This window comes from Aotus nancymaae, unplaced genomic scaffold (assembly GCF_030222135.1).
Source record: "Aotus nancymaae isolate 86718 unplaced genomic scaffold, 86718_ANA_hifiasm-v0.15.2.pri h1tg000028l, whole genome shotgun sequence".
Lineage (NCBI taxonomy): Eukaryota > Metazoa > Chordata > Mammalia > Primates > Aotidae > Aotus > Aotus nancymaae.
Window position 1 is genome coordinate 25,589,970 of NW_026988441.1, and position 23,106 is coordinate 25,613,075.

A 23,106-nucleotide genomic window follows, 5' to 3' on the forward strand; every position below is an offset into this window, starting at 1 on the left:
ACAAACTAGGACACACACAGATATATTTACAACAAACATAAGCAAAATTTCAAAAATCACAGATAAGAGAATTTTGGGAGCTGCAAGATAAAAATAGTGTGTTACAGTCTCATGACATAACCAGTGAATTCATCGAAAAAAAAAATTACAGGTGAGAAGGAAACTGTGTGATATTGTTAAAGTTATAATTTAAAAAAAAAGCTGTCAAATAAGAATAATGAATAATACCACCAGCAAAATGGTACTACCAAATAAAAATAAGTCCTTCCACAATAACCAAATCCTGAGAAAGTATATTGGCACTGCATATGCCCTACATGTCAAAGATGCTAAAAGGAGTTCAGAATATAATGCAAGAAAACAACACATCTCCAAAATAAGTGCCCCTAAGAGAGATTTAAGATCCAGGAAGAGAGTTGTGAAATGCTGTTAAAGCTTAAGATTGAGAAGTGTTCTATTCAGAAGGCAGGCCCTCATTCAGGGGGGAACTACCAGACCCCCGTTCTTGGCTACAGACCAGTATAGGGTTCACCCAACTTGGTCCCAATGAGAATATGAACTTATTCTGTAACCATCCCAAACTCCTCCCAGCCACAGTCTGGGAGAGGTCCTGCCATTCCAGAGACTTGGAGGAAGACACCCATTTACAGTCATGTAGGCTTGCCTGCAGACCTTGGCCTTTACTGTGGCCCCTGAAGCAATTCAATGACTCAGTTTCAGTTACCTGAGCCACAATTTATGGTCAGTTCTGCCTACATAGAAACCTATATAGTTACCTGAAGAAATGCTTTCTGGTACTCAGTGAAAACCATAGTCATCCACATCCTGATACAAGGCCCACCATATATATGCAGACTCGACTGCCAAAACACGCCCTAGTGTCTGCCAAATGAAGCAAAGTCCTGAAGTATATATGGTCTGTCCAAAAATAAAATGAGAATTACAACTACCTAAGCCCCTGTAACAAGCCAACTAAAAGTGGACCCTAGTGCAGACCCAGCAGCCTTGTGACCAACCTACAACCCTCTCCACTACAAAGTCAGAGGGCATCTCATCACCCTAAGGGCCCAACCAAAGAAGATCTTTACCTTCTAAAATCAGTTTATGAAAACTTGAGGGCCGGGCGCGGTGGCTCAAGCCTGTAATCCCAGCACTTTGGGAGGCCGAGGTGGGTGGATCACGAGGTCAAGAGATCGAGACCATCCTGGTCAACATGGTGAAACCCCGTCTCTACTAAAAATACAACAAATTAGCTGGGCATGGTGGCGCGCGCCTGTAGTCCCAGCTACTTAGGAGGCTGAGGCAGGAGAATTGCCTGAACCCAGGAGGCGGAGGTTGCGGTGAGCCGAGATCGCACCATTGCACTCCAGCTGGGGTAACAAGAGCGAAACTCCGTCTCAAAAAAAAAAAAAAGAAAACTTGAAGAGGTGTTTGCTCCATCAAATTCAGACACCAATACAAAAATATATTGTGTCCATTGTCAATGCTTTTATTTTAATGTAGTAGTGAAAGTATGTGGCAGAAGAATTAGTCAAAGAAATATAAAAATCCATTAAATTTTTTTTAAAATGGGTCAGGCATGGTGCCTCATTGCTGTAATCTCAGGATTTTGGGAGGCAGAGGCGGGCAGATCATTAGGTCAGGAGTTCAAGACAAGCCTGATCAATATGTTGAAACCCTGCCTCTACTAAAAATACAAAAATTAGGCCGGGCGCAGTGGCTCACGCCTATAATCCTGGCACTTTGGCAGGCCGAGGCAGGTGAATCACGAGGTCAAGAGAGATTGAGACCACCCTGGTCAACATGGTGAAACCCCGTCTCTACTAAAAATACAAAAAATTAGCTGGGCATGGTGGCGCGTGCCTGTAATCCCAGCTACTTAGGAGGCTGAGGCAGGAGAATTGCCTGAACCCAGGAGGCGGAGGTTGCGGTGAGCCGAGATCGCACCATTGCACTCCAGCTGGGGTAACAAGAGCGAAACTCCGTCTCAAAAAAAAAAAAAAAAAAAAAAAAAAACCACAAACAGTACATTAAACCCTGTCTAAGTTAATAAATACAGTCAGTAAATTAGCAAAATATCACATCACAGGACTCTGTAAAATGAAAAAAAAGAGAAAAATCTTAGCAAAATATATAATTAACATTCAAGTATATGTATGCTTTCATACACTTAAAACAAACTATCTAATAATGGCCAACATGGTGAAACCCCATCTCTACTAAAAGTACAAAAACTAGCTGGGCGTGGTGGCAGGTGCCTTGCAAGTTCAGCTAGTCGAGAGATTGAGGGAGGAGAATCACTTGATCCCAGGAAGTGGAGTTTGCAGTAAGCAGAGATTATGCCATTGTGCTCCAGCCTGGGTGACAGTCCGAGGCTTTGCTTCAAAAAAACAAAAAAAGACCAGCAACCTGAAATGCTCTGGATTGAGAGTTTTGCAGCAAGCACAGCTGGACCTGGGACAGTCAAGCACTGCAGTGGGTAAGGAAGTTTGCCATTACTGAGGCAGCCCACCACTACCAAGGCAGTCCACCACTACTGAAGCAGTTCTAACTGTACCTCTGTAAACAAAACCACAAGGAAGTTTACACAGCAGCTGGGCAGAGCCCTCGGCAGCTCAGCAATGCCTCTGTTGGCAGACTGTGACTAGATCACCTCCTGGCTGGGCAGGGCATCTCTGAAAAAAGGTGACAGCACATCAGAAACTTATATAAAGCCCCACCTTCCCAGGACAGAGCACCTGGGAAAAGAGGTGGTTATGATTTCCACTGCAGCAGACTTAAATGTACCTGCCTAGCAGCTCTGAACAGAAAAACAAAGCTCCCAGCACAGCACCTGAGCTCCAATAAGGTACAGACTGTCTCCTCAAGTGGCTCCCCGACCTCCATATATCCAAAAAGGCACCTCTTAAAAAAGAGCTCTGACTCAAATCTGGTGGGTACACTTCAGAGATTAAGATAACAGAAGAAGAAACTGGCAGCAACCCTTACTGTTCTTCAGCCCCCATGGGTGATTCCCAGGCAACCAGGGTCTGGAGTGGATCTCCAGAAATCCTGCAGCAGATGGGTCTGACTGTTAGAAGAAAAACTAAAAAAACAGAAAGAAATAGCTTCAACATCAACAAAAAAGACATCCACTCAGAGACCCCATCCAAAAATCACCAAGTACCATAGGAAGATAAATCCATGAAGATGGGAAAAAAACAGCGCAAAAAGGATGCAAATACCAAAAACTGGAACGCCTCGCCTCCTCCAAGAGATTACAACTCACCAGCAAGGCAACAAAGCTGGATGGAGAATGAGTCTGATGAATTGACAGCAGGCTTCAGAAGGTGGGTAATAACAAATTTCTCTGAGCTAAAAGAATATGTTCTAACCCAATGCAAAGAAACTAAGAACATTAATAAAGGTTATACGAAATGCTAACTAGAATAACCAAGTTCGAGAAGAACATAAATGACTTGATGGAGCTGAAAAACATAGCACGAGAACGTTGCAAAGCATACACAAGTTTCAATTGCCAAATGGACCAAGCAGAAGAAAGGATATCAGAGATTCAAGATCAACTCAATGAAATAAAATGAGAAGGCAAGATTAGAGAATAAAGAGTGGAAAGAAATAAACAAAGCCTCCAAGAAAAGTGGGATTATCTGTAAAGACCTAATCTACATTTGAGAGGTGTACCAGAATGTGACAGGGAAAATGAATCCAAGCTGGAAAACACACTTCAGGGTATTATCCAGGAGAACTTCCCCAACCTAGCAAGGCAGGGCAACATTCAAGTCCAGGAAATACAGAGAACACAACAAAGATATTCCTCAAGGAGAGCAACCCCAAGGCACATAATCATCAGATTCACCAGGGTTGAAATGAAGAAAAAAAATGTTAAAGGCAGCCAGAGAGAAAGACTGGGTTACCCACAAAGGGAAGACCATCAGACTCACAGCAGATCCCTCTGAGAAACCCTACAGGCCAGAAGAGAGTTGGGGTCAACATTCAACATCCTTAAAGAAAAGAACTTTCAACCTAGAATTTCACATCCAGCTAAATTAAGCTTCATAAGCGAAGCAGAAATAAAATCCTTTATGGACAAGCAAATGCTGAGAAATTTTGTTACCACCAGGCCTGCCTTACAAGAGCTACAGAAAGAACCACTAAACATGGAAAGGAACAACTAATACCAGCCACTCCAAGAATGTACCAAATGGTAAAAACCATCAACACAATGAAGAAACTACGTCAACTAACAAAACAACCAGTTAGCCTCAAAATGGCAGGATCAAATTCACACATAACAATATTAACCTTAAAGGTAAATGGGCTAAATGCCCCAGTCAAAAGACACAAACTGGCAAATTGGATAAAAAGTCAAGAACCATCGGTGTGCTGTATTCAGAAAACCCATCTCACATGCAAGGACACACATAGGCTCAAAATAAAGGTATGGAGGAAGATTTACCAAGCAAATGGAGAGCAAAAAAAAAGCAGGAGTTGCAATCTTAGTCTCTGAGAAAATGGACTTTAAACCAACAAAGATCAAAAGAGACAAAGAAGGGCATTACATGATGGTAAAAGGATCAATGCAACAAGATGCGCTAATGATCCTGTATATATACACAAACCAATACAGGAGCACCCAGATACATAAAGCAAGTTCTTAAGTATCTACAAAGAGACTTAGACTCCCACACAATAATAGTGGGAGACGTGAACACTCCACTGTCAATATTAGACAGATCAATGAGACACAGAATTAACAAGGATATCCAGGACTTGAACTCAGATCTGGACCAAGTGAACCTAATAGACGTCGACAAAACTCTCCACCACAAATCCACAGAATATACATTCTTAGTAACACCACATTGCACTTACTCTAAAATTGATCACATAATTGGAAGTAAATCACTCCTCAGCAAATGCAAAAGAACGGAAATTATAACAGTTTCTCAGACCACAGTGCAATCAAATTAGAACTCAGGATTAAGAAACTAACTGAGAACTGCACAACTTCATGAAAACTCAACAACTGGCTCCTGAATGTTGACTGCGTAAACAATGACATGAAGACAGAAATAAAGATGTTCTTCGGGCCGGGCGCAGTGGCTCACGCCTATAATCCCAGCACTTTGGGAGGCCGAGGCGGGTGGATCACAAGGTCAAGAGATCGAGACCATCCTGGTCAACATGGTGAAACCCCGTCTCTACTAAAAATACAAAAAATTAGCTGGGCATGGTGGCGCGTGCCTGTAATCCCAGCTACTCAGGAGGCTGAGGCAGGAGAATTGCCTGAACCCAGGAGGCGGAGGTTGCGGTGAGCCGAGATCGTGCCATTGCAGTCCAGCCTGGGTAACAAGAGCGAAACTCCATCTCAAAAAAAAAAAAAAGATGTTCTTCGAAACCAAGAACAAAGACACAACGTACCAGAATCTCTGGGACACATTTAAAGCAGTGTCTAGAGGGAAATTTATAGCAATAAATGCCCACATGAGAAGCGAGAAAAGATCTAAAATCAACAACCTATCATCAAAATTGAAAGAGCTACAGGAGCAAGATCAAAAAAACTCAAAAGCTAGCAGAAGACAAGAAATAACTAAGATCAGTGCAGAACTGAAGGAGATAGAGACATAAAAAAACCCTTCAAAAAAAATCAATAAATCCAGGAGCTGTTTTTTTTCTTTTTGAAAAGATCAACAAAATAGACTGCTAGCCAGATGAATAAAAAAGAAAAGAGAGAAGAATTAAATAGATGCAATAAAAAACAATAAAGGGGATATCACCACAGATTCCATAGAAATTCAAACTACCATCAGAGATTACTACATACAACTCTATGCACATAAATCAGTAAACCTGGAAGAAATGGATAAATTTTCTGGACACTTGCGCCCTTCCAAGCCTGAACCAGGAAGAAGTTGCAACCCTGAATAGACCAATAACAAGGGCTGAAGTTGAGGCAGGAATTAATAGCCTACCAACCAAAAAAGGTCGAGGTCCAGATGGGTTCACAACTGAATTCTACCAGATGTACAAAGAGGAGTTGGTACCACTCCTGAAACTATTCCAAACAATACAAAAAGAAGGAATCCTTCCCAAATCATTTTATGAGACCAACATCATTCTGATACCAAAACCCGGCAGAGACTCAACAAAAAAAGAACACTTCAGACCAGTATCCATGATGAACACAGATGCAAAAATCTTCAGTAAAATACTGTCAAACCGATTGCAACAGCATATCAAAAAGCTTATCCATCACAATCATGTAGGCTTCATCTCAGGAATGCAAGGCTGCTTCAACATATACAAGTCTATGAATGTAATCCACCACATAAACAGAACCAAAGACAAAAACCACATGATTATTTCAATAAATGCAGAGAAGGCCTTCAACAAAACTCAACAGCCCTTTATGCTAAAAACTCTCAATAAACTAGGCATCGATGCAACGTATCTCACACTAATAAAAGCTGTTTACAAGAAACCCACAGTCAATATCATAATGAATGGGCAAAACTGGAAGTATTCCCTTTGAAATCTGACACTAGACAAGGATGCCCTCTCTCACCACTCCTATTCAATATAGTATTGGAAGTTCTAGACAGAGCAATCAGTCAAGAAGAAGAAATAAAGGGTATACAAGTAGGAGAGGAGGAAGTCAGATTGTCTCTATTTGCAGACAACCTGATCGTATATTTATAAGACCCCATTGTCTCAGCCCAAAATCTCCTTAAACTGATAAGCAACTTCAGCAAACTCTCAGGATACAAAATCAATGTGCAAAAATCACAAGCATTTCTATACACCAATAACAGACTAACAGACAGCCAAATCAAGAGCTAACTCCCATTCACAATTGCTACAACCTCTTCAAGGAGAACTACAAACCACTGCTCAACAAAATAAGAGAGGACACAAACAGATGGAGAAACATTCCATGCTCATGATTAGAAAGAATCAATATCGTGAAAATGGCCGTACTGCCCAAAGTAATTTATAGATTCAATGCTATCCCCATCAAGGTACCAATGACCCTTTTCACAGAACTGGGAAAAAACACCTTAAACTTCATATGGAACCAAAAGAGAGCCCACATAGCCAAGACAATCCTAAGCAAAAAGAACAAAGCTGGAGGCATCACGCTACCTGACTTCCAACTGTATTACAAGGCTACAGAAATCAAAACAGCATGGTACTGGTACCAAAACAGAGATACAGACAAATGGAACAGATGAGAAGCCTCAGAGGCAACACCACACAAACTCTAGAAGAAAACCTAGGCATAACCATTCAGGACATAGGCAACAACTTCATGACTAAAACACCAAAAGCATTGGCAACAAAAGCCAAAATAGACAAATGGGACCTAATTAAACTCCAGAGCTTCTGTACAGCAAAAGAAACAATTAGAGTGAACTGGTAACCAACAGAATGGAAAACTGTTTTGCAATCTACCCATCTGACAAAGGGCTAATATCAAGAATCTACAAAGAACTAAAACAGATTTACAAGAAAAAAACAAACCCGTTATAAAGCGGTTGAAGGATATGAACAGACACTTTTCAAAAGGAGACATATATGAGGCCAAAAAACATGAAAAAATGCTCATCATCACTGGTCATTAGAGAAATGCAAATCAAAACCATATTGAGATACCATCTTGTGCCAGTTACAATGGTGATCATTAAACAATCTGGAGGCAACAGGTGCTGGAGAGGATGTCGAGAAATAAGAACACTTCACTGTTGGTGGGAGTGTAAATTAGTTCAACCATTGTGGAAGACAGTGTGGCAATTCCTCAAGGATCCAGAAATAGAAATACCATTTGACCCAGCAATCCCATTACTGGGTATATACCCAAAGGATTATAAATCATTCTATTATAAAGACACATGCACATGTATGTTCATTGTGGCACTGTTTACAATAGCAAAGACCTGGAATCAACCCAAATGCCCATCGATGACAGACGGACAAGGAAAATGTGGCACATATACATTATGGAATACTATGCAGCCATAAAAGATGATGAGTTTGTGTCATTTGTCGGGACATGGATGAATCTGGAAACCATCATTCTCGGCAAACTGACACAAGAACAGAAAATCAAACACTGCATGTTCTCACTCATAGGCAGGTATTGAACAATGAGAACACATGGACACAGGGAGGGGAGCATCACACACTGGGGTCTGTTGTGGGGGTCTAGGGAAGGGGCAGCAGGGGATAGGGAGGGATATCATGGGGAGAAATGGCAGATATAGGTGTCAAGGGGATGGAGACAGCAAACCACCTTGCCATGTATGTACCTATGCAACAATCCTGCATGATCTGCACACGTACCCCAGAACCTAAAGTACAATAAAAAAAAATTAAAAAAAAAAAACAGGAAAAAATAAAGGAAGAAAAAAAATCTTATTTACTATAGCATTAAATAACATATTTCTGAGAGAAAGAAAACTAACTGAGGAGGTAAAACATATTCACAATATAAAAAAGAGGTCAATGAAAAAATTAGAGAAAATCCCAATAAATTTAAAAATGTTTTATGTCTATGAATTAAAGTATATATATTATTAAAGTGCCATATCATCCAAAGTGATGTATAGATTCAATAAACTTCCTATCAAAATTCCACTAGTATATTTTTTCACAGTAATGGAAAACACAATTTTAAAATTTACATCAAATTAAAATAAATTTTGAATAGCCAAAGCAATCTTGAGAAAAAAGAACAAAGCAGAAAGATGTCATACTTATAATGTCAAACTTATGTTTCAAGACTATATAGTAATAAAAACAGAATGGACTGTGCAAAGAAATGAACAAAAAAATTCAACTGAATGCAGGGTATGGTGGCTCATGCCTGTAATTCCAGTGCTTTGGGAGGATGAAGCGGGTAGATCACAAGGTCAAGAAATCCAGATCATCCTGGCCAACATGGTGAAACCCCCTATCTACTAAAAATATAAAAATTAGCTGGGTGTGGTAGCGTGCGCCTGTAGTCCCAGCTACTCAGGAGGCTGAGACAAGAGAATTACTTGAATCTGGGAGGCAGTGGTTGCAGTGATCCAAGATTATGCCACTGAACTCCAGCCTGGTGACAGAGCAAGACTCTGTCTCAAAAAAAGAAAAAAAAAATTCAACTGAAACCGCTACTGGCACACATTTCAGACCTGATGTAAAAAAAAAAAAAAAATTAAAAAAGCATAAGACAGAAGATGTCCCTTTGTGAGAACAAATTTAAAACAAACAAACAAAACAGCTGCCCAGGAACTATTTCCTTTGGAACACAGCTTCCCCAATCACATTGTAAGGACTGGATTTCTCTTTGACCTTGGGACCTCTTATCTGTGTCATCTGTTGTATTCATTTTTATTCACACCTACCTGGGGGTTTGGCAATCATCCCATGTTTCTTCATAGTCAAAGGTTTTTTTCCTTGCTCCAGACAGGTGATCAGGTCTGGCTTAGAGACAACAATACCTGTTTCATTAAAAATAAGTAACATGAATCTTGCTCATATTCTCCAATTACAAGCTAGTAATGAGCTCAGCAGAGAGGATGTGAGAAAATAATCTAGTAAGTTAATACCAAAATGCTAATTTATAACTAAAATTTCTAATATCAGAAAATACTTTCAATTTGTAGGTTTCTTAACTTTACTACCTGGTACTACTGAATCAAAAGTTGGTGGTGGCAGTTAGATTTTCAGGTGGGGGCAACAGTGTTTTATGCCATTAAATTTCTGGAATTACCTCTAATTTAGAGTGAAGAATACAGCTCATCTCAGGAATGTGGAAAGTTTGGATTAAGATGAAAACATCTTGGGCCGAGCCCGGTGGCTCACGCCTGTAATCCCAGCACTTTGGGAGGCCGAGGCGGGTGGATCACGAGGTCAAGAGATCAAGACCATCCTGGTCAACATAGTGAAACCCCGTCTCTACTAAATATACAAAAAATTAGCTGGGCATGGTGGCGCGTGCCTGTAATCCCAGCTACTCAGGAGGCTGAGGCAGGAGAATTGCCTGAACCCAGGAGGCGGAGGTTGCCGTGAGCTGAGATAGCGCCACTGCACTCCAGCCTGGGTAACAAGAGCGAAACTCCGTCTCAAAAAAAAAAAAAAAGATGACAACATCTTGAAGAAATTCTTTTCTAAATGAACAAATTCTACAGATTTTCTAGAAAAAGGGAATCTGGAATTCTTTCATGAAAAGAATAAATTACCAAAATACATTCTACAAAAAAAAAAGAGAGAGAAACAAAACCTTTAGGGTATATTATGAATTATGTATTCAAGTTATCCTCACCAAGGAAGACCAGGTTTCTGTAGTTCTCTAACATCACATCTGTATACAAATTCCGCTGTGCAGTGTCCAGGCAATGCCACTCCTCCAGAGAGAATTCTATGGCCACATCTTTAAATTGCAATGGTCCCTGAAAAACACACATAGATTTTTACCAGGTGACCATGAGCAGAATTTTTAATTTGACTTAAGGTGAAATTAGAGAGTAAAGAGAACTGGTTCTGACTTATAGAACTAAAATTATCCAATAAAGTAATTTTCAACACAGAAACACTCTCTAATGCTTTCTCTAACTCTGAGAAAAAAGAGCAGTGTAAGATCTATAGCATCAGTTCAAATATGGTATTTTTCTAGAAAATAAAGTCTAAATTTAAGGGCATGAACACGAACATGTACGTTTTTGAGTGCTATATTTACATCATACGAAATGAGTTGTGACTATTTTTCAGACAGGAGAGACAAGTTGAGTTAGAAGTCACCTCTCATATATATATATATATTTTTTTGACACAGAGTTTCACTCGTTACCCAGGCTAGAGTGCAATGGTGCTATTTTGGCTCACTGCAACCTCCACCTCCCAGGTTCAAGCGATTCTCCTGCCTCAATTTCCCACATATTTGGGATTACAGGCATGCACCACCAAGCCCGGCTAATTTTGTAATGTTAGTAGAGACAGGGTTTCTTGATGTTGGTCAGGCTGGTCTTGAACTCTCGACCTCAGGTGATTCACCTCCTCAGCCTCCAAAAGCGCTGGAATTACAGGCTTGAGCCACCACGCCTGGCCTAATTTTATTTTTTTAGTAGAGACAAGGTTTCTCTACATTGGTCAGGCTGGTTTCCAACTTTAGAACTCAGGTGATCTGCCCACCTTGGCCTCTCAAAGTGTTGGGATTACAGGTGTGAGCCACCGCACCAGGTCTTTAGTAGTAATTTTAAGTAGGCTTCATTTAGCACCCTAGAAAGCAGGTATCTCCTAATAATTTTTTTTCAGAACTTTCTGGGTAATAAATGCCATTTTATTTAAATAAGCAGTTTCTTATTCTGTTCTGCATAGAGCTAATGGAACACATAAATGGAGCCTCAACATTACATGTTCTCCATCTTTACTAAAGACAACAGTTTTCCCAAATAGACATCTTGACTATCCATATCTTTCCATGTTCAACTTCCACAAAAGAAGCATTTTTAATATTACAAATCATAAATTCTTACTGAGAAGTCTGCATTGCACATAAGAAGCTATGACAGACAATGTAGAGAAGGATCTGGAAAATAGGGAAAAAATATTTTTCAGAGACCCTTGACTATCATAAGAATTTTAAAAAGCAGTTGAACCAAACTTATTAGGGAGGAAAAACACAAGTAGAGAAGTAAAGGATTGCAGGTAATAAATGCATGGCAGTCCGGGAGGCAGAGTGGACACAGCTCTTCACCTGAGACATGTTTACCAGAAGAAAAGCCATTTTTCTTTCTCCTCCTTCTTTGGAATTTCTTTTCAGATGAGATTCTCTGGACAAATTGCACCTGCCTCTTGAGAATATCTCTTTAAAATGTCAGTACCACATGTTTACCTGCTAACATGATATCAACTGTCAGAAAGAAAAAAAAAGTCCACCCATTCCTGTCCTATAAGCAGAAGAGATTCAGGAACAATGAGCTTCTCCATGAAGATAGAAATAAAAGTTTCTTCTTTCCTGTCATCAAGTGACCTCCCCTGCCACAGACACCAGCAATTTCTGCTACAGTCATGAGAAAATGCTCCACACTGACCTGTCCCTATGAAACCCAAACACAGCAGGCCCTGTGACCACCTTCAGTGCAAAGGTGGAACTTAACTCTCATGAATGTATCTTGAAGCCCTCATACCTGATTCTGGCCTCACCTTAGAGTCACATGAGGCGCTTCATTAAAACGACACAGATGCTTCCACCCAGAATAATAAACAGAAGCTGTGGGGAGGGCACAAGAGATTTCTGCAAACTGACCATGTGATCCTAATGAGAAGCCCGGGCTGATAACCACTAAGCTAAGCATTGCCTCTCAAGCTTTAATGAGATTATAAATTACTTGGTAATTTTGGCCCTACTTTCTGTAATATGATTCAAGTTGCCTGGAATCTACAATTTGATTCATAGCAGTTACAAGAAGATTTGTAAAGACAACAAGAGGAACAGAGTGGGTTGATACAAAGTTATTTGTCGGAAAGTTTTATTTATTTACAGAAATAAATGATTATTGATTAGATATATATCATATATATATATATCATTATGGTTATGGTATGAGATATAGTGTCCAATGTGGCATAATTAGTTTAATTTATACCTACTTGGGGCAATAGTGAACAGCTTCAAGAGATAAATACCTAGTTCAAAAAGGGAAGTAAGACATAACTGCACTTTCATTTTAACGTCTCTAAGTTTGATAACCAAAAGGACTTGCATTTTTCAGATAAAAGTTTTTTTATTTTCCAAATCTCAAGACCTGGATTCAAAATTTGAAGCTGCAGATTTAAGGCCTGAATGGCTAGAGTAGCAGCACATGTTACCTACATAACTGTGAGCATTTTAGCAAGAGGAGGAAAGGGAAAGTGGAGATTCTCATGTCTAGATGTCTACTCAGTGCACATGTTATTCTGATTGGGTTTCTGGGCTCCATGAATCAGTTTCACGTCTCAACATACAATAGTCATTGAAAGAGGTAAAACGACTGCTGCACTGTGAGGTTTGTAGACATTTGGTCTACCCTCTCTAGAAGTGACTGTAGAGGACTACAGACACCAAATAGGCAGAGACACAATTCTGCCTGAGTATTTAGAGGACAGCGTGCACTGTGCGGCACAAGTGTGAGTTGACTGGAAGCCTGATGGGGAAGTCCACTTTTAGTAAATTCTGGTTGGCACCTATGTGTTTATATCATCTCTGGTAATCAAAGGAAACATTTTCTCCAGCCCCAGAGAAACTCCACAATAACAGAAAGAAAACGCTTTTATTACACAAATAAACCTGAATGTGACATGCATCATAGTCAATCTGCTTAAGAGATTGCAAACATAGTATGATGGTCACCATAATCAATTCACAAGTAGAAGAATTTATAGCACCATGTCATACATAGTCCATCCTAAATTCACCTGGAGAATGAAGAGGCTATCTGTGTATGCTAATTCCTTATATTTAATGACAAACCTTTCACATCTTCATAACAGGAGGTGGTTTAGCAGCTTGAAGCCAGGTGCGTGAGGAAGGTAGGCTTTCACTCTGCTACAAAAATGGTTGAACAGGTTCTATCTTTTTGGCTATTTACATTTTAGAGCAGTGGCTCTGTACTCCCTGGCCCTGGGCTACAGTGCTCCTGCTTGCTTTCTCCTGGTTGCTAGTGTCCTCTCCTGACCTCTACCATCTGCCGCTGAGGCACAGCCCAGAGCACAGCTCACATTTTATGTGAACCCCATTTGTCACAGCAGCACTCTAGTGTCGCATCAGAGAGTAAAGCCCGAGCTGCAGGAGGAGAGCCTGCAGGCCTTGTGGGTAGAATTGCACCTTCACAGTAATGGAAGTGAAAGCAGTGTTTCAGCACCAGTTTCTACTTATAATGGTGACATGGAAAAATCACTGCTGAATTTCCAGCCTGAGTTCAGAAAGAGATAGCTCCAAAAGTTCTCAATGTGACAGCCCACCTCATTCACACACCATGGGATAATAATGGGGCTTCTGAAACAGACACTGAAAGCATTAAAGAGAAAAACAAATTTTATCTGGGTGTGGCAGATCATGCCTGTAATCCCAGCACTTTGGGAGGCTGAGGCAGGTGAATCACAAGGTCAGGAGTTCAAGACCAGCCTAGTCAATATGGTGAAACCCCATCTCTACTAAAAATACAAAAATTAGCCGAGCGTGGTGATGCGTGCCTGTAGTCTCAGCTACTTGGGAGTCTGAGGCAGGAGAATCGTGTGAACCTGGGAGGTGGAGGTTGCAGTGAGCCAAGATCATGCCACTATACTACATCCTGGGTGACAGAGTGAGACTCCGTATCAAAAAACAAAACAAAACAAAAAGCATATCTTCATCTTAGCAAGATTATTTTGAAACAAAAAGTTAAAAAGATCTTAAGAAAAAATACAGATGAGATATAACATTGATCAAGTCAGCCAGAAAATATTTTCCTAAAATTTGTCTCTAAACACCCAAAGTGCACAGCTACTCTCAGCATGAGAAACATGAGAATTATAAAGAAAGAAGGCACATTTTCACAAGAATTTTATAAAGTTTCTTTTCTATCTCTGCTGCTCTCTCATCTTCTAGCCATTAAATGGGGGTTCTATACTGAAATACATCTAACAAATTCCAACAGCACTTTTTGATGAAGAAATAGAATCTGACTGTGTTGATATAGTGGAATATATTAGAACTTGAAAAATAGCTAATTGAAGGGTTACTATGGTTTTTGGCCACATCACCTGTCTTAATTTGTTCTTTAATAGTAGCATTCCAATTTAGTGAAATGAAAGATACTAAAACTGTGTATACTCATAATTATCCCTATTGAATGAAGTAATAAAGATGTCAGACTAATATCTACTGTAACAATTTGGTAGTAAATTTTATTTAGATATTAGATATAAATATCTAAATATAAATAATTTTAATGAACTAGTCATAATGTATGTAGCATTTTTTTCTTTTTTTTGAATGGAGTCTCACTCTATCACCCAGGATGGAGTGAAATGGCACAATCTCAACTCACTGCAACCTCCGCCTCCCGGGTTCAAGTGATTCTCCTGCCTCAACCTCCTGAGTAGCTAGGACTACAGGTGCATAACATCACATCTGGCTAATTTTTTATTTGCAGTAAAGACGGGGTTTCACCACGTTGGCCAGGCTGGTCTCAAACTCCTGAGCCCAGGTGATCCAACTACTTCAGTCTCCAAAAGTGCTGGGGTTACAGGTATAAGCCACTGCACCCGGCCAATTATGTAGCAGTTTTTAAAACTGCAACTGGCAGAGTATGGTGGCTCATGCTTGTAATCCTAACACTTTGGAAGGCTGAGGTGGGCAAATCACAAGGTCAAGAGATCAAGACCATCCTAGCCAACATGGTGAAACCCATTTCTACTAAAATGCAAAAAAAAAGTTAGCCAGGTGTGGTGGTGCATGCCTGTAATCTCAGCTACTTGGGAGGCTGAGGCAGGAGAATTGCCTGAACCTAGGAGGTGGAGGTTGCAGTGGGCCGAGATCGCGCCATTGCACTCCAGCCTGGGTAACAAGAGCGAAACTCTGCCTCAAAAAAAAAAAAAGTATAAATAACAATATTAAAACAACCATTTAAGTGAGTTATTCAAAGTAAGTATTGTGGTTTTATATTCATACTATGGTAGAAAATACTGTTTATGGCTCATGCCTGCAATCTCAGCACTTTAGGAGGCTGAGGCGGGCAGATCACCTAAGGTCAGGAGTTCAAGATCAACCTGGTCAACATGGTAAGACCCCTATCTCTATTAAAAATACAAAAACTTAGCCAGGAGTGGTGGTGCATGCCTGTAACCTCAGCTACTCAGGAGGCTGAGGCAAAAGAATTGCTTGAACCTGGGGGACAGCAATTGCAGAGAGTTGAGATCATGCCACTGCACTCCAGCCTGGGCAACAGGGTGAGACTCTATCTCAAAAAAAAGAAAAAAGAAAATATTGTTTAATTTATATGAATACAGGATGTTTAAGAACACTACACATAACTATGCTAATTGTTCTGAAGTAATAAACAGAAAACAAAATACAACTACAGACTGTACTGGTCAGTTAATGCACTGAACTATTCAGTATAAGTACTTCAGCCTGCAAATATTAGAAAATTACCTTGGACAATCATGTTTCTTTCAAAAAAAAAAAACAGTATATTTTAGTCTTTATCATTCTGTATTGCTAAATTTAATCCTATCTTTGTGTTATGCTTCTGTATGCTCTTGAAATGAGCTTTTATCTAAACAAATTGTGTCTACTTTAAAAAACTAAAAACAAAACAAAACTTTTTGGAAGCAAAAGCAAAGCAATAAATCTGAGGTACTAAATAAAGATAATTTGGATTCAGAAAAATGACAAAAAAATTATTTAGCTGTTAATATGATTTACGTATATTTCAAAAGAGCAGAGAAAAATATCTACATATAATCTAAATTCCTTAAGAAAAGAGAAAATAGCAAAGAAATTTTTTTGGAAATTATTATTTTTTTTTTTGAGATGGAGTTTCACTCTGTCACCCAGGATAAAATGCAGTGGCGCAATCTCAGCTCACTGCAACCTCTGCCTCCTGGGTTCAAGCGATTCTCTTGCCTCAGCCTCCCAAGTAGCTGGGACTACAGGCACCTGCCACCATGCCTGGCTAATTTTTTGTATTTTTAGTGGAGACGGGGTTTCACAGTGTTAGGATGGTCTTGACCTCCTGACCTTGTGACCTACCTGCCTCGGCCTCCCAAAGTACTGGGATTACAAACATGAGCCACTGCACCCAGCATTTTTTGGAACTTTTTTTTTTTTTTTTGAGACGGAGTTTCACTCGTTACCCAGGCTAGAGTGCAATGGCGCGATCTTGGCTCACCGCAACCTCCGCCTCCTGGGTTCAGGCAATTCTCCTGCCTCAGCCTCCTGAGTAGCTAGGATTACAGGCACGCGCCACCATGCCCAGCTAATTTTTTGTGTTAGTAGAGACGGGGTTTCACCATGTTGACCAGGATGGTCTCGATCTCTTGACCTCGTGATCCACCCGCCTCGGCCTCCCAAAGTGCTGGGATTACAGGCTTGAGCCACCACGCCCGGCCCTGGAACTTTTTAAAGAGTTTTTGAACCCTTGGAAAACTCAATTTTGCTCCCGGTATGCACTTGAAAGAATGTTTATAGGGGAAGAAGTAGAAGAGAGAAAGATGTTATAAAAAATCCATGAGCCGGGTGCAGTGGCTCACAAAATCAACTCAAGATGAGTTAAAGACTTAAATGTAAAATTTAAAATTATAAGAAACCCTGCAAGATAACATAGGAAATACCATTCTAGACACAGAAACTGGCAACAACTTCATAATGAAGCTACCAAAAGCAACTGCAACAAAGGCAAAAATTGACAAATGGGAACTATTTAAACTAAACGGCTTCTTCAAAGCAAAGGAAACCATCAGCCAAGTAAACAGACAACCCACAGAATAAAAGAAAATATTTGCAAACTTTGCCTCTTACAAAGGTCTAATATCCAGAATTTGTTAAAGACTTAAACAAGTTTACATGAAAAAAAAAGAACCTCATTAAAAAGTAGGCAAAAAACATGAAGCGATGTTTTTTAAAAGAAGACATACATGTGGCTAACAAGCATATGAAAAAAAAGGTCACCGCTAATCATTAGAGAAATTAAAAGAAAAACCACAATGAGGTACCACCTCACACCAGTCAGAATGGCGATTTTTAAAAAGTCAAAAAATAACAGACACTGGCAAGGTTGCAGAAAAACAGGAAAGCTTATACTCGGTTGGTGGGAGTGTAAACAACTGTAAAAAGCAGTGTGGAGATTCCTCACAGAACTAAAAACAGAATTATGACTTGAGCCAGGAACTTCATAATTGTGTATATACATTATTTCATTATAAAGACACATCCACGGCCGGGCGCGGTGGCTCAAGCCTGTAATCCCAGCACTTTGGGAGGCCGAGGCGGGTGGATCACGAGGTCGAGAGATCGAGACCATCCTGGTCAACATTGTGAAACCCCGTCTCTATTAATACAAAAAAATTAGCTGGGCATGGTGGCGCGTGCCTATAATCCCAGCTACTCAGGAGGCTGAGGCAGGAGAATTGCCTGAACCCAGGAGGCGGAGGTTGCGGTGAGCCGAGATCGCGCCATTGCACTCCAGCCTGGGTAACAAGAGCGAGACTCCGTCTCAAAAAAAAAAAAAAAAAAAAAAGACACATCCACATTCATGTTCATTGCAGCACTAATCACAATAGCAAAGACATGGATGGGCCCTAAATGTCTATCAATGGTAGACTGGATAAAGAAAATATGGTAGGGTCAGATGCAGTGGCTCATGCCTGGAGTCTCAGCACTTTGGAAGGCCAAGGCAGGTGGATTGCCTGAGCTTAGAAATTTGAGACTAGCCTGGGCAACAAAGCAAAATTCTGCCTCCACAGAAACTCCAAAAAAATTTGGCCAGGCATGGAAATGCACATGTGTAGTCCCAGCTACTTGGGAGGTTAAGGTAGGAGAGGATTGCTTGAGCCTGAAAGGCTGAGACTAAAGTAAGCCAATATCATGCAATAAGTGAGACCCTGTCTCCAAAAATAAAATAAAATAAAAGATTTAGTAAAAGCAAAATATGGTACACAAACATCATGGAATACTCTGTGGCCATTAAAAAAAAATGATTATGTTCTTTGCAATAACATCAATGAAGATGGAGACCATTATTCTTAAAAAACCAATGCAGAGGCTGGGCACAGTGGCTAACACTTGTAAACCCCGCATTTTAGGAGGCTGAGGTGGGCGATCACTTGAGGTTGGGAGTTTGAGACCAACCTGACCAACAGGGAAAAACTCCATCTCTACTAAAAATACAAAATTAAGGCCGGGAGTGGTGGCTCACACCTGTAATCCAAGCACTTTGGAGGCCAAGGCGGGTGGATCACCTGAGGTTGGGAGTTCAAGACCAGCCTGACCAACATGGTGAAATCCCGTCTTAAAAAAAAAAAAAATACAAAATTAATCGGGCATGGTGGCATGCACCTGTAATCCCAGCTTCTCAGGAGGCTGAGGCAGGAGAATTGCTCAAACCTGGGAGGTGAAGGTTGCAGTGAGCCAACCAAGATTGTGAGCCTGGGCAACAAGAGCAACACTGTACCTCAAAAAACAAAAGAAAACAACAGCAATAACAATAACAACAAAAAAACAACTAATGCAGAAACAGAAAACCAGATGCATGTTATTATTTATAAGTAGGAGCTAAATAATAACAAACAAACAGAGGAGAACAATAGACACTGAAGCCTAGTCGAGGGTGGACTAAGAGGACTGGAAAACATACCTGTTTGGTGCTATGCTTAGTACATAAGTGACAAAATAATCTACATACCAAACCCCCATGACATAATTTTACCTGTATAACAAGCCCAAATGTATACCCTGAAACAAAAATAAAAGCTAAAAGGAAAAAAAAAAAAATCCCTGGATGGGAAAGAGTGCAATATAGGTGAAAGAAATTATTTTTGTCACAGATAGTGGCCCAGGTGGGGGCTGTATTGATTTGTTTCTGTGTGCATGCAGGTAGATGAGATTATGAACAGGTTGTCCATAATCCTAGGTAGATGGAGAAAACAGGTTGCTGCTGCAGATTCAGTGTCTGGGGGTGGGGATATGCTGGAAATTTGTAGACACACTTGTGAGTTTTTGGCAAGAAACACTAGGATCAAAAATGCTGTGGTAAAGTTCCTGAGTGTGGTACCTAGCCCTGGGAGGAGTGTGGACATGTCAATATCTACTGTGTGTGTTTGTGTGTGTGTGGGAATTCTGTGGTAGCAGCTGCAAGAAAAGCAGGTTCGTCATCACAGCTTCTTTTCTCTAAGTTTTTAGTCCTCTGTCATCCTGGGAGAAGACCTGGAATCACAGGACAATGGGGAGTGTGACAGCCTGTGTTAAAGAGAGCAGAGTCTCCCATTCCCAAACACTAAGAGTTTTATTCCAGGCAAGGCCTCCGTTACAGTTTTTTTTTTTTCTGGCACCAAATCTGTAGTTTCCTGAACATCAAACAATTTTCCAGCCATCTGATTGTCTAACATTTGAATTCTGACACCACCCAGAGTCAGCACAGACCCTGATTCAGGGCTCAGTCCCACAACATTGTCCTCACTGCAGATGCCAGTCACAAACCCCATAGGCCCATCTATGCTTCTGAGCTACTGTAAAAACTGGGGACTCCCATAACCTTCCTGAAGTTCAATAATTTGGTAGAGCTACTCACAGAACTTAGCAAAACACTGTAGTTATGTTTACCAGTTTAATATATAAGATAGCCCAGGAAAAGCCAAATAGAAGAAATGCATAGAACAAAGAAAAGAAATGGGGAAAGATGAAACACATAGATAATCTTGGAAAATATTTGTGATTAACAAAATTTGCCATCCTTTGTGTGCTGTAGGAACAGTTTATGGAAAGAAACACCCTTCCCATTATGACTTAGATGGTGCTGTCTTTTCTTACCTATCACACAGCCAGACACACATTCTGCACTTTTTCTTTTAGGCATTAAAAAAATCAGCTGAATTTGTCTTCAGTGGTCAAATACAATATTTTTTTTTTTGAGCCATAGTCTGATTCTGTTGCCCAGGCTGGAGTGCAGTGGTGAGATCTCGGCTCACTGCAAATTCTGCCTATTAGGTTCAAGCAATTCTCCTGCCTCAGTCTCCCGAGTAGCTGGGATTATAGGCATGTGACACCACACCCAGTTCGAGACCCATTCAGGTTTCGAACTTCTCACCTCAGGTGCTCCACCTGCCTCAGCCTCCCAAAGTGCTGGGATTACAGGCATGAGCCACCACACTCAGTCTAAAATTAAATATTCCTTAATCAAACAAGTTTATCTCCTTTCTCAGGCTCCTGAAGTTTGAGTTACCTTCAGTATAATTTAACATACAACCCCATCTTAAGTCCCTCCTAAGAACATGCTGAATTCAGTATAAAACATTCTCTGATCTAAAATCTGACATTTTCACCCTCCATTTGTCATTCCCCTCCCCTCCATCTTTGTTTCGAATCTTGTTTGCTCTCCCTACAAAAGAAAGCCTTTTTCTGGCATCATCTAGAAATCTAGAAAGTGCCTCAAAACAATAACTTCATTATCAGGAAGACCTTCCCAGTTTCCTTTCATCTTAACCTTAACTGCATCTGCCTGTAGGGCCCCAGGTTTCCAGGGTTCTGTGGCTTCTCTCAGGATAAAGGCTCCTTTCATGGCTGGGGTGAGCAGGCTGGGATATCTGCAGGGGAAGCTCCGCAAAAAAACCTAACTGGGCCTTTAATAACCTCCTGTTGCAGGCTTTATATTAGCCTTAGCTTGGAGTCACTAGATTTCTCCATGTCAGATATTCACTTGGTTTTTAAAAACAAGTGTTTGAAAAATCCAGTGAAATTACTCAAACACAGTTTTTACATAAGATAAGGAAATTTGAAGGTGCTTACTTTTTTTTTTTTTTGAGTTGGGGTCTCGTTCTATTGCCCAGGCTGGAGTGTAATGACATGCTCTCAGCTCACTGTAACCTCTACCTCCCAGGTTCAAGTCATTCTCTTACCTCAGCCTCCCAAGTAGCTGGGACTACAGGCATGAGCTACCACACCCGACTGATTTTTGTATTTTTAGTAGAGACAGGGATTCACCATGTTGGGCAGGCTGGTCTCGAACTCCTGACCTCAAGTGATCCACCCACCTCGGCCTCCCAAAGTGCTAAAATTACAGGCGTGAGCCACTGCACCTGGATAAGGGGCTTGCATTTTATACCTCCATAAGAAAAGCAAATATATCTACTTCTTTCAGACAATATGTGTATTATTATTTCTATTTAAAATAATGTAGTAAAAAATTAGTCATATGGGAACACTCTAGAACATACCGCATTTCATCACATAAAATTTAGCATTAAACTCAGAAATCAAGACAACAGAATATAGAACCGAGATAGAACCGACATTATCACAAATTTACCCTTGCAAAAAGAGGAACTAATGTTTTGATTAATCTATATAACTCATCAATCAACTATGGCATTTTCCTGTGGAAATATATTCATTGTCTACAGCCAAAATGGAAGAGAGATTTTTTTTCCTATTTTTTTTCCTTAGCATTCTTAAAGCTAAGGCTTGGAATTCTGTTTGAAATCACTCAGCTATAAAAAAAACACACCCGAGAAAATTTCTAAACTCAGTTTGGGAAAAGAAAAAGGAAAATAAGAATTATTTTTAAAATGGAATATATGATTAAATACTTTTTAAAACTCATCTCTTTTATGTCCTTTGTAAATATTGTCTTACTTTTCAAGTCCTACTAATAAAATGCAAATTATAGTTAAAAAAAAAACTGATGCAGCTGGGTGCAATGGCTCAGTCTTTAATCCCAGCACTTTGAGAGGCAAAGGCAGGCAAATTACTTAAGACCAGAAGTTTGGGATTAACCTGGTCCATCTCTTCTAAAAACACAAAAACTAGCTGGGTGCAGTGATGCGCACCTGTAGTCCTCTCGGGAGATGGAGGCATGAGAATCTATTGAACCCAGGAGATGAAGGTTGCAGTGAGCCAAGATCAAGCCACTGCATTCCAGCCCAGTGCAACAGAGTGAGACTGTCTCACAAAAACAAAACAAAACAACAACAATAAAACCTGAGGTCAAAATAAGTGAAGGAATCTTTTCAAGTTACAGATTCAGTCACCCACAGCATCCTGTTCACTTGCATGCTCAGTAAACACCCTCCCAGGAGACACTGCCCTATGCCCCAGTGAGTGCCCCAGGTGCATTTTCCTTTGCAAGTTTTTAGGCCATCTCACTGGGGTCAGTTTTTTTGTTTTTTGTCTTTTGGAATGTCTACTCACAAATTTTTCACTATTTTTCTGCCCCCCTAAAGAGAATCCCAGGGGCAGAAATTATTTTTCTCTCAATACCAGTATCTGATTGGCTGACCAGCAATGTGTCTCCAAAAAATGGAAGCTAGGTTGGGTGAAGATAATCTTCATGTCTCAAGGGGTTAGCTTTTCCAAAAAAAAAAAAAAAAGTTCACCAGGAGATGCCTTTC

The 23,106-nt window shown here is 40.3% G+C and overlaps 2 protein-coding genes across 2 annotated transcripts in view; one reads left to right on the forward strand and one right to left on the reverse strand.

Moving 5' to 3' along the window:
* LOC105710986 (zinc finger protein 93) overlaps positions 1 to 23,106 on the forward strand; it is a 491,114-nt gene that overhangs the window by 341,315 nt on the left and 126,693 nt on the right. The window lies entirely within an intron of this gene.
* LOC105710941 (zinc finger protein 506) overlaps positions 1 to 23,106 on the reverse strand; it is a 30,533-nt gene that overhangs the window by 4,501 nt on the left and 2,926 nt on the right. The window contains 2 exon segments of the mRNA XM_021669230.2: positions 9,387 to 9,482; positions 10,307 to 10,433. Of these exon segments, the coding sequence (XP_021524905.2) occupies positions 9,387 to 9,482; positions 10,307 to 10,433 (223 nt within the window).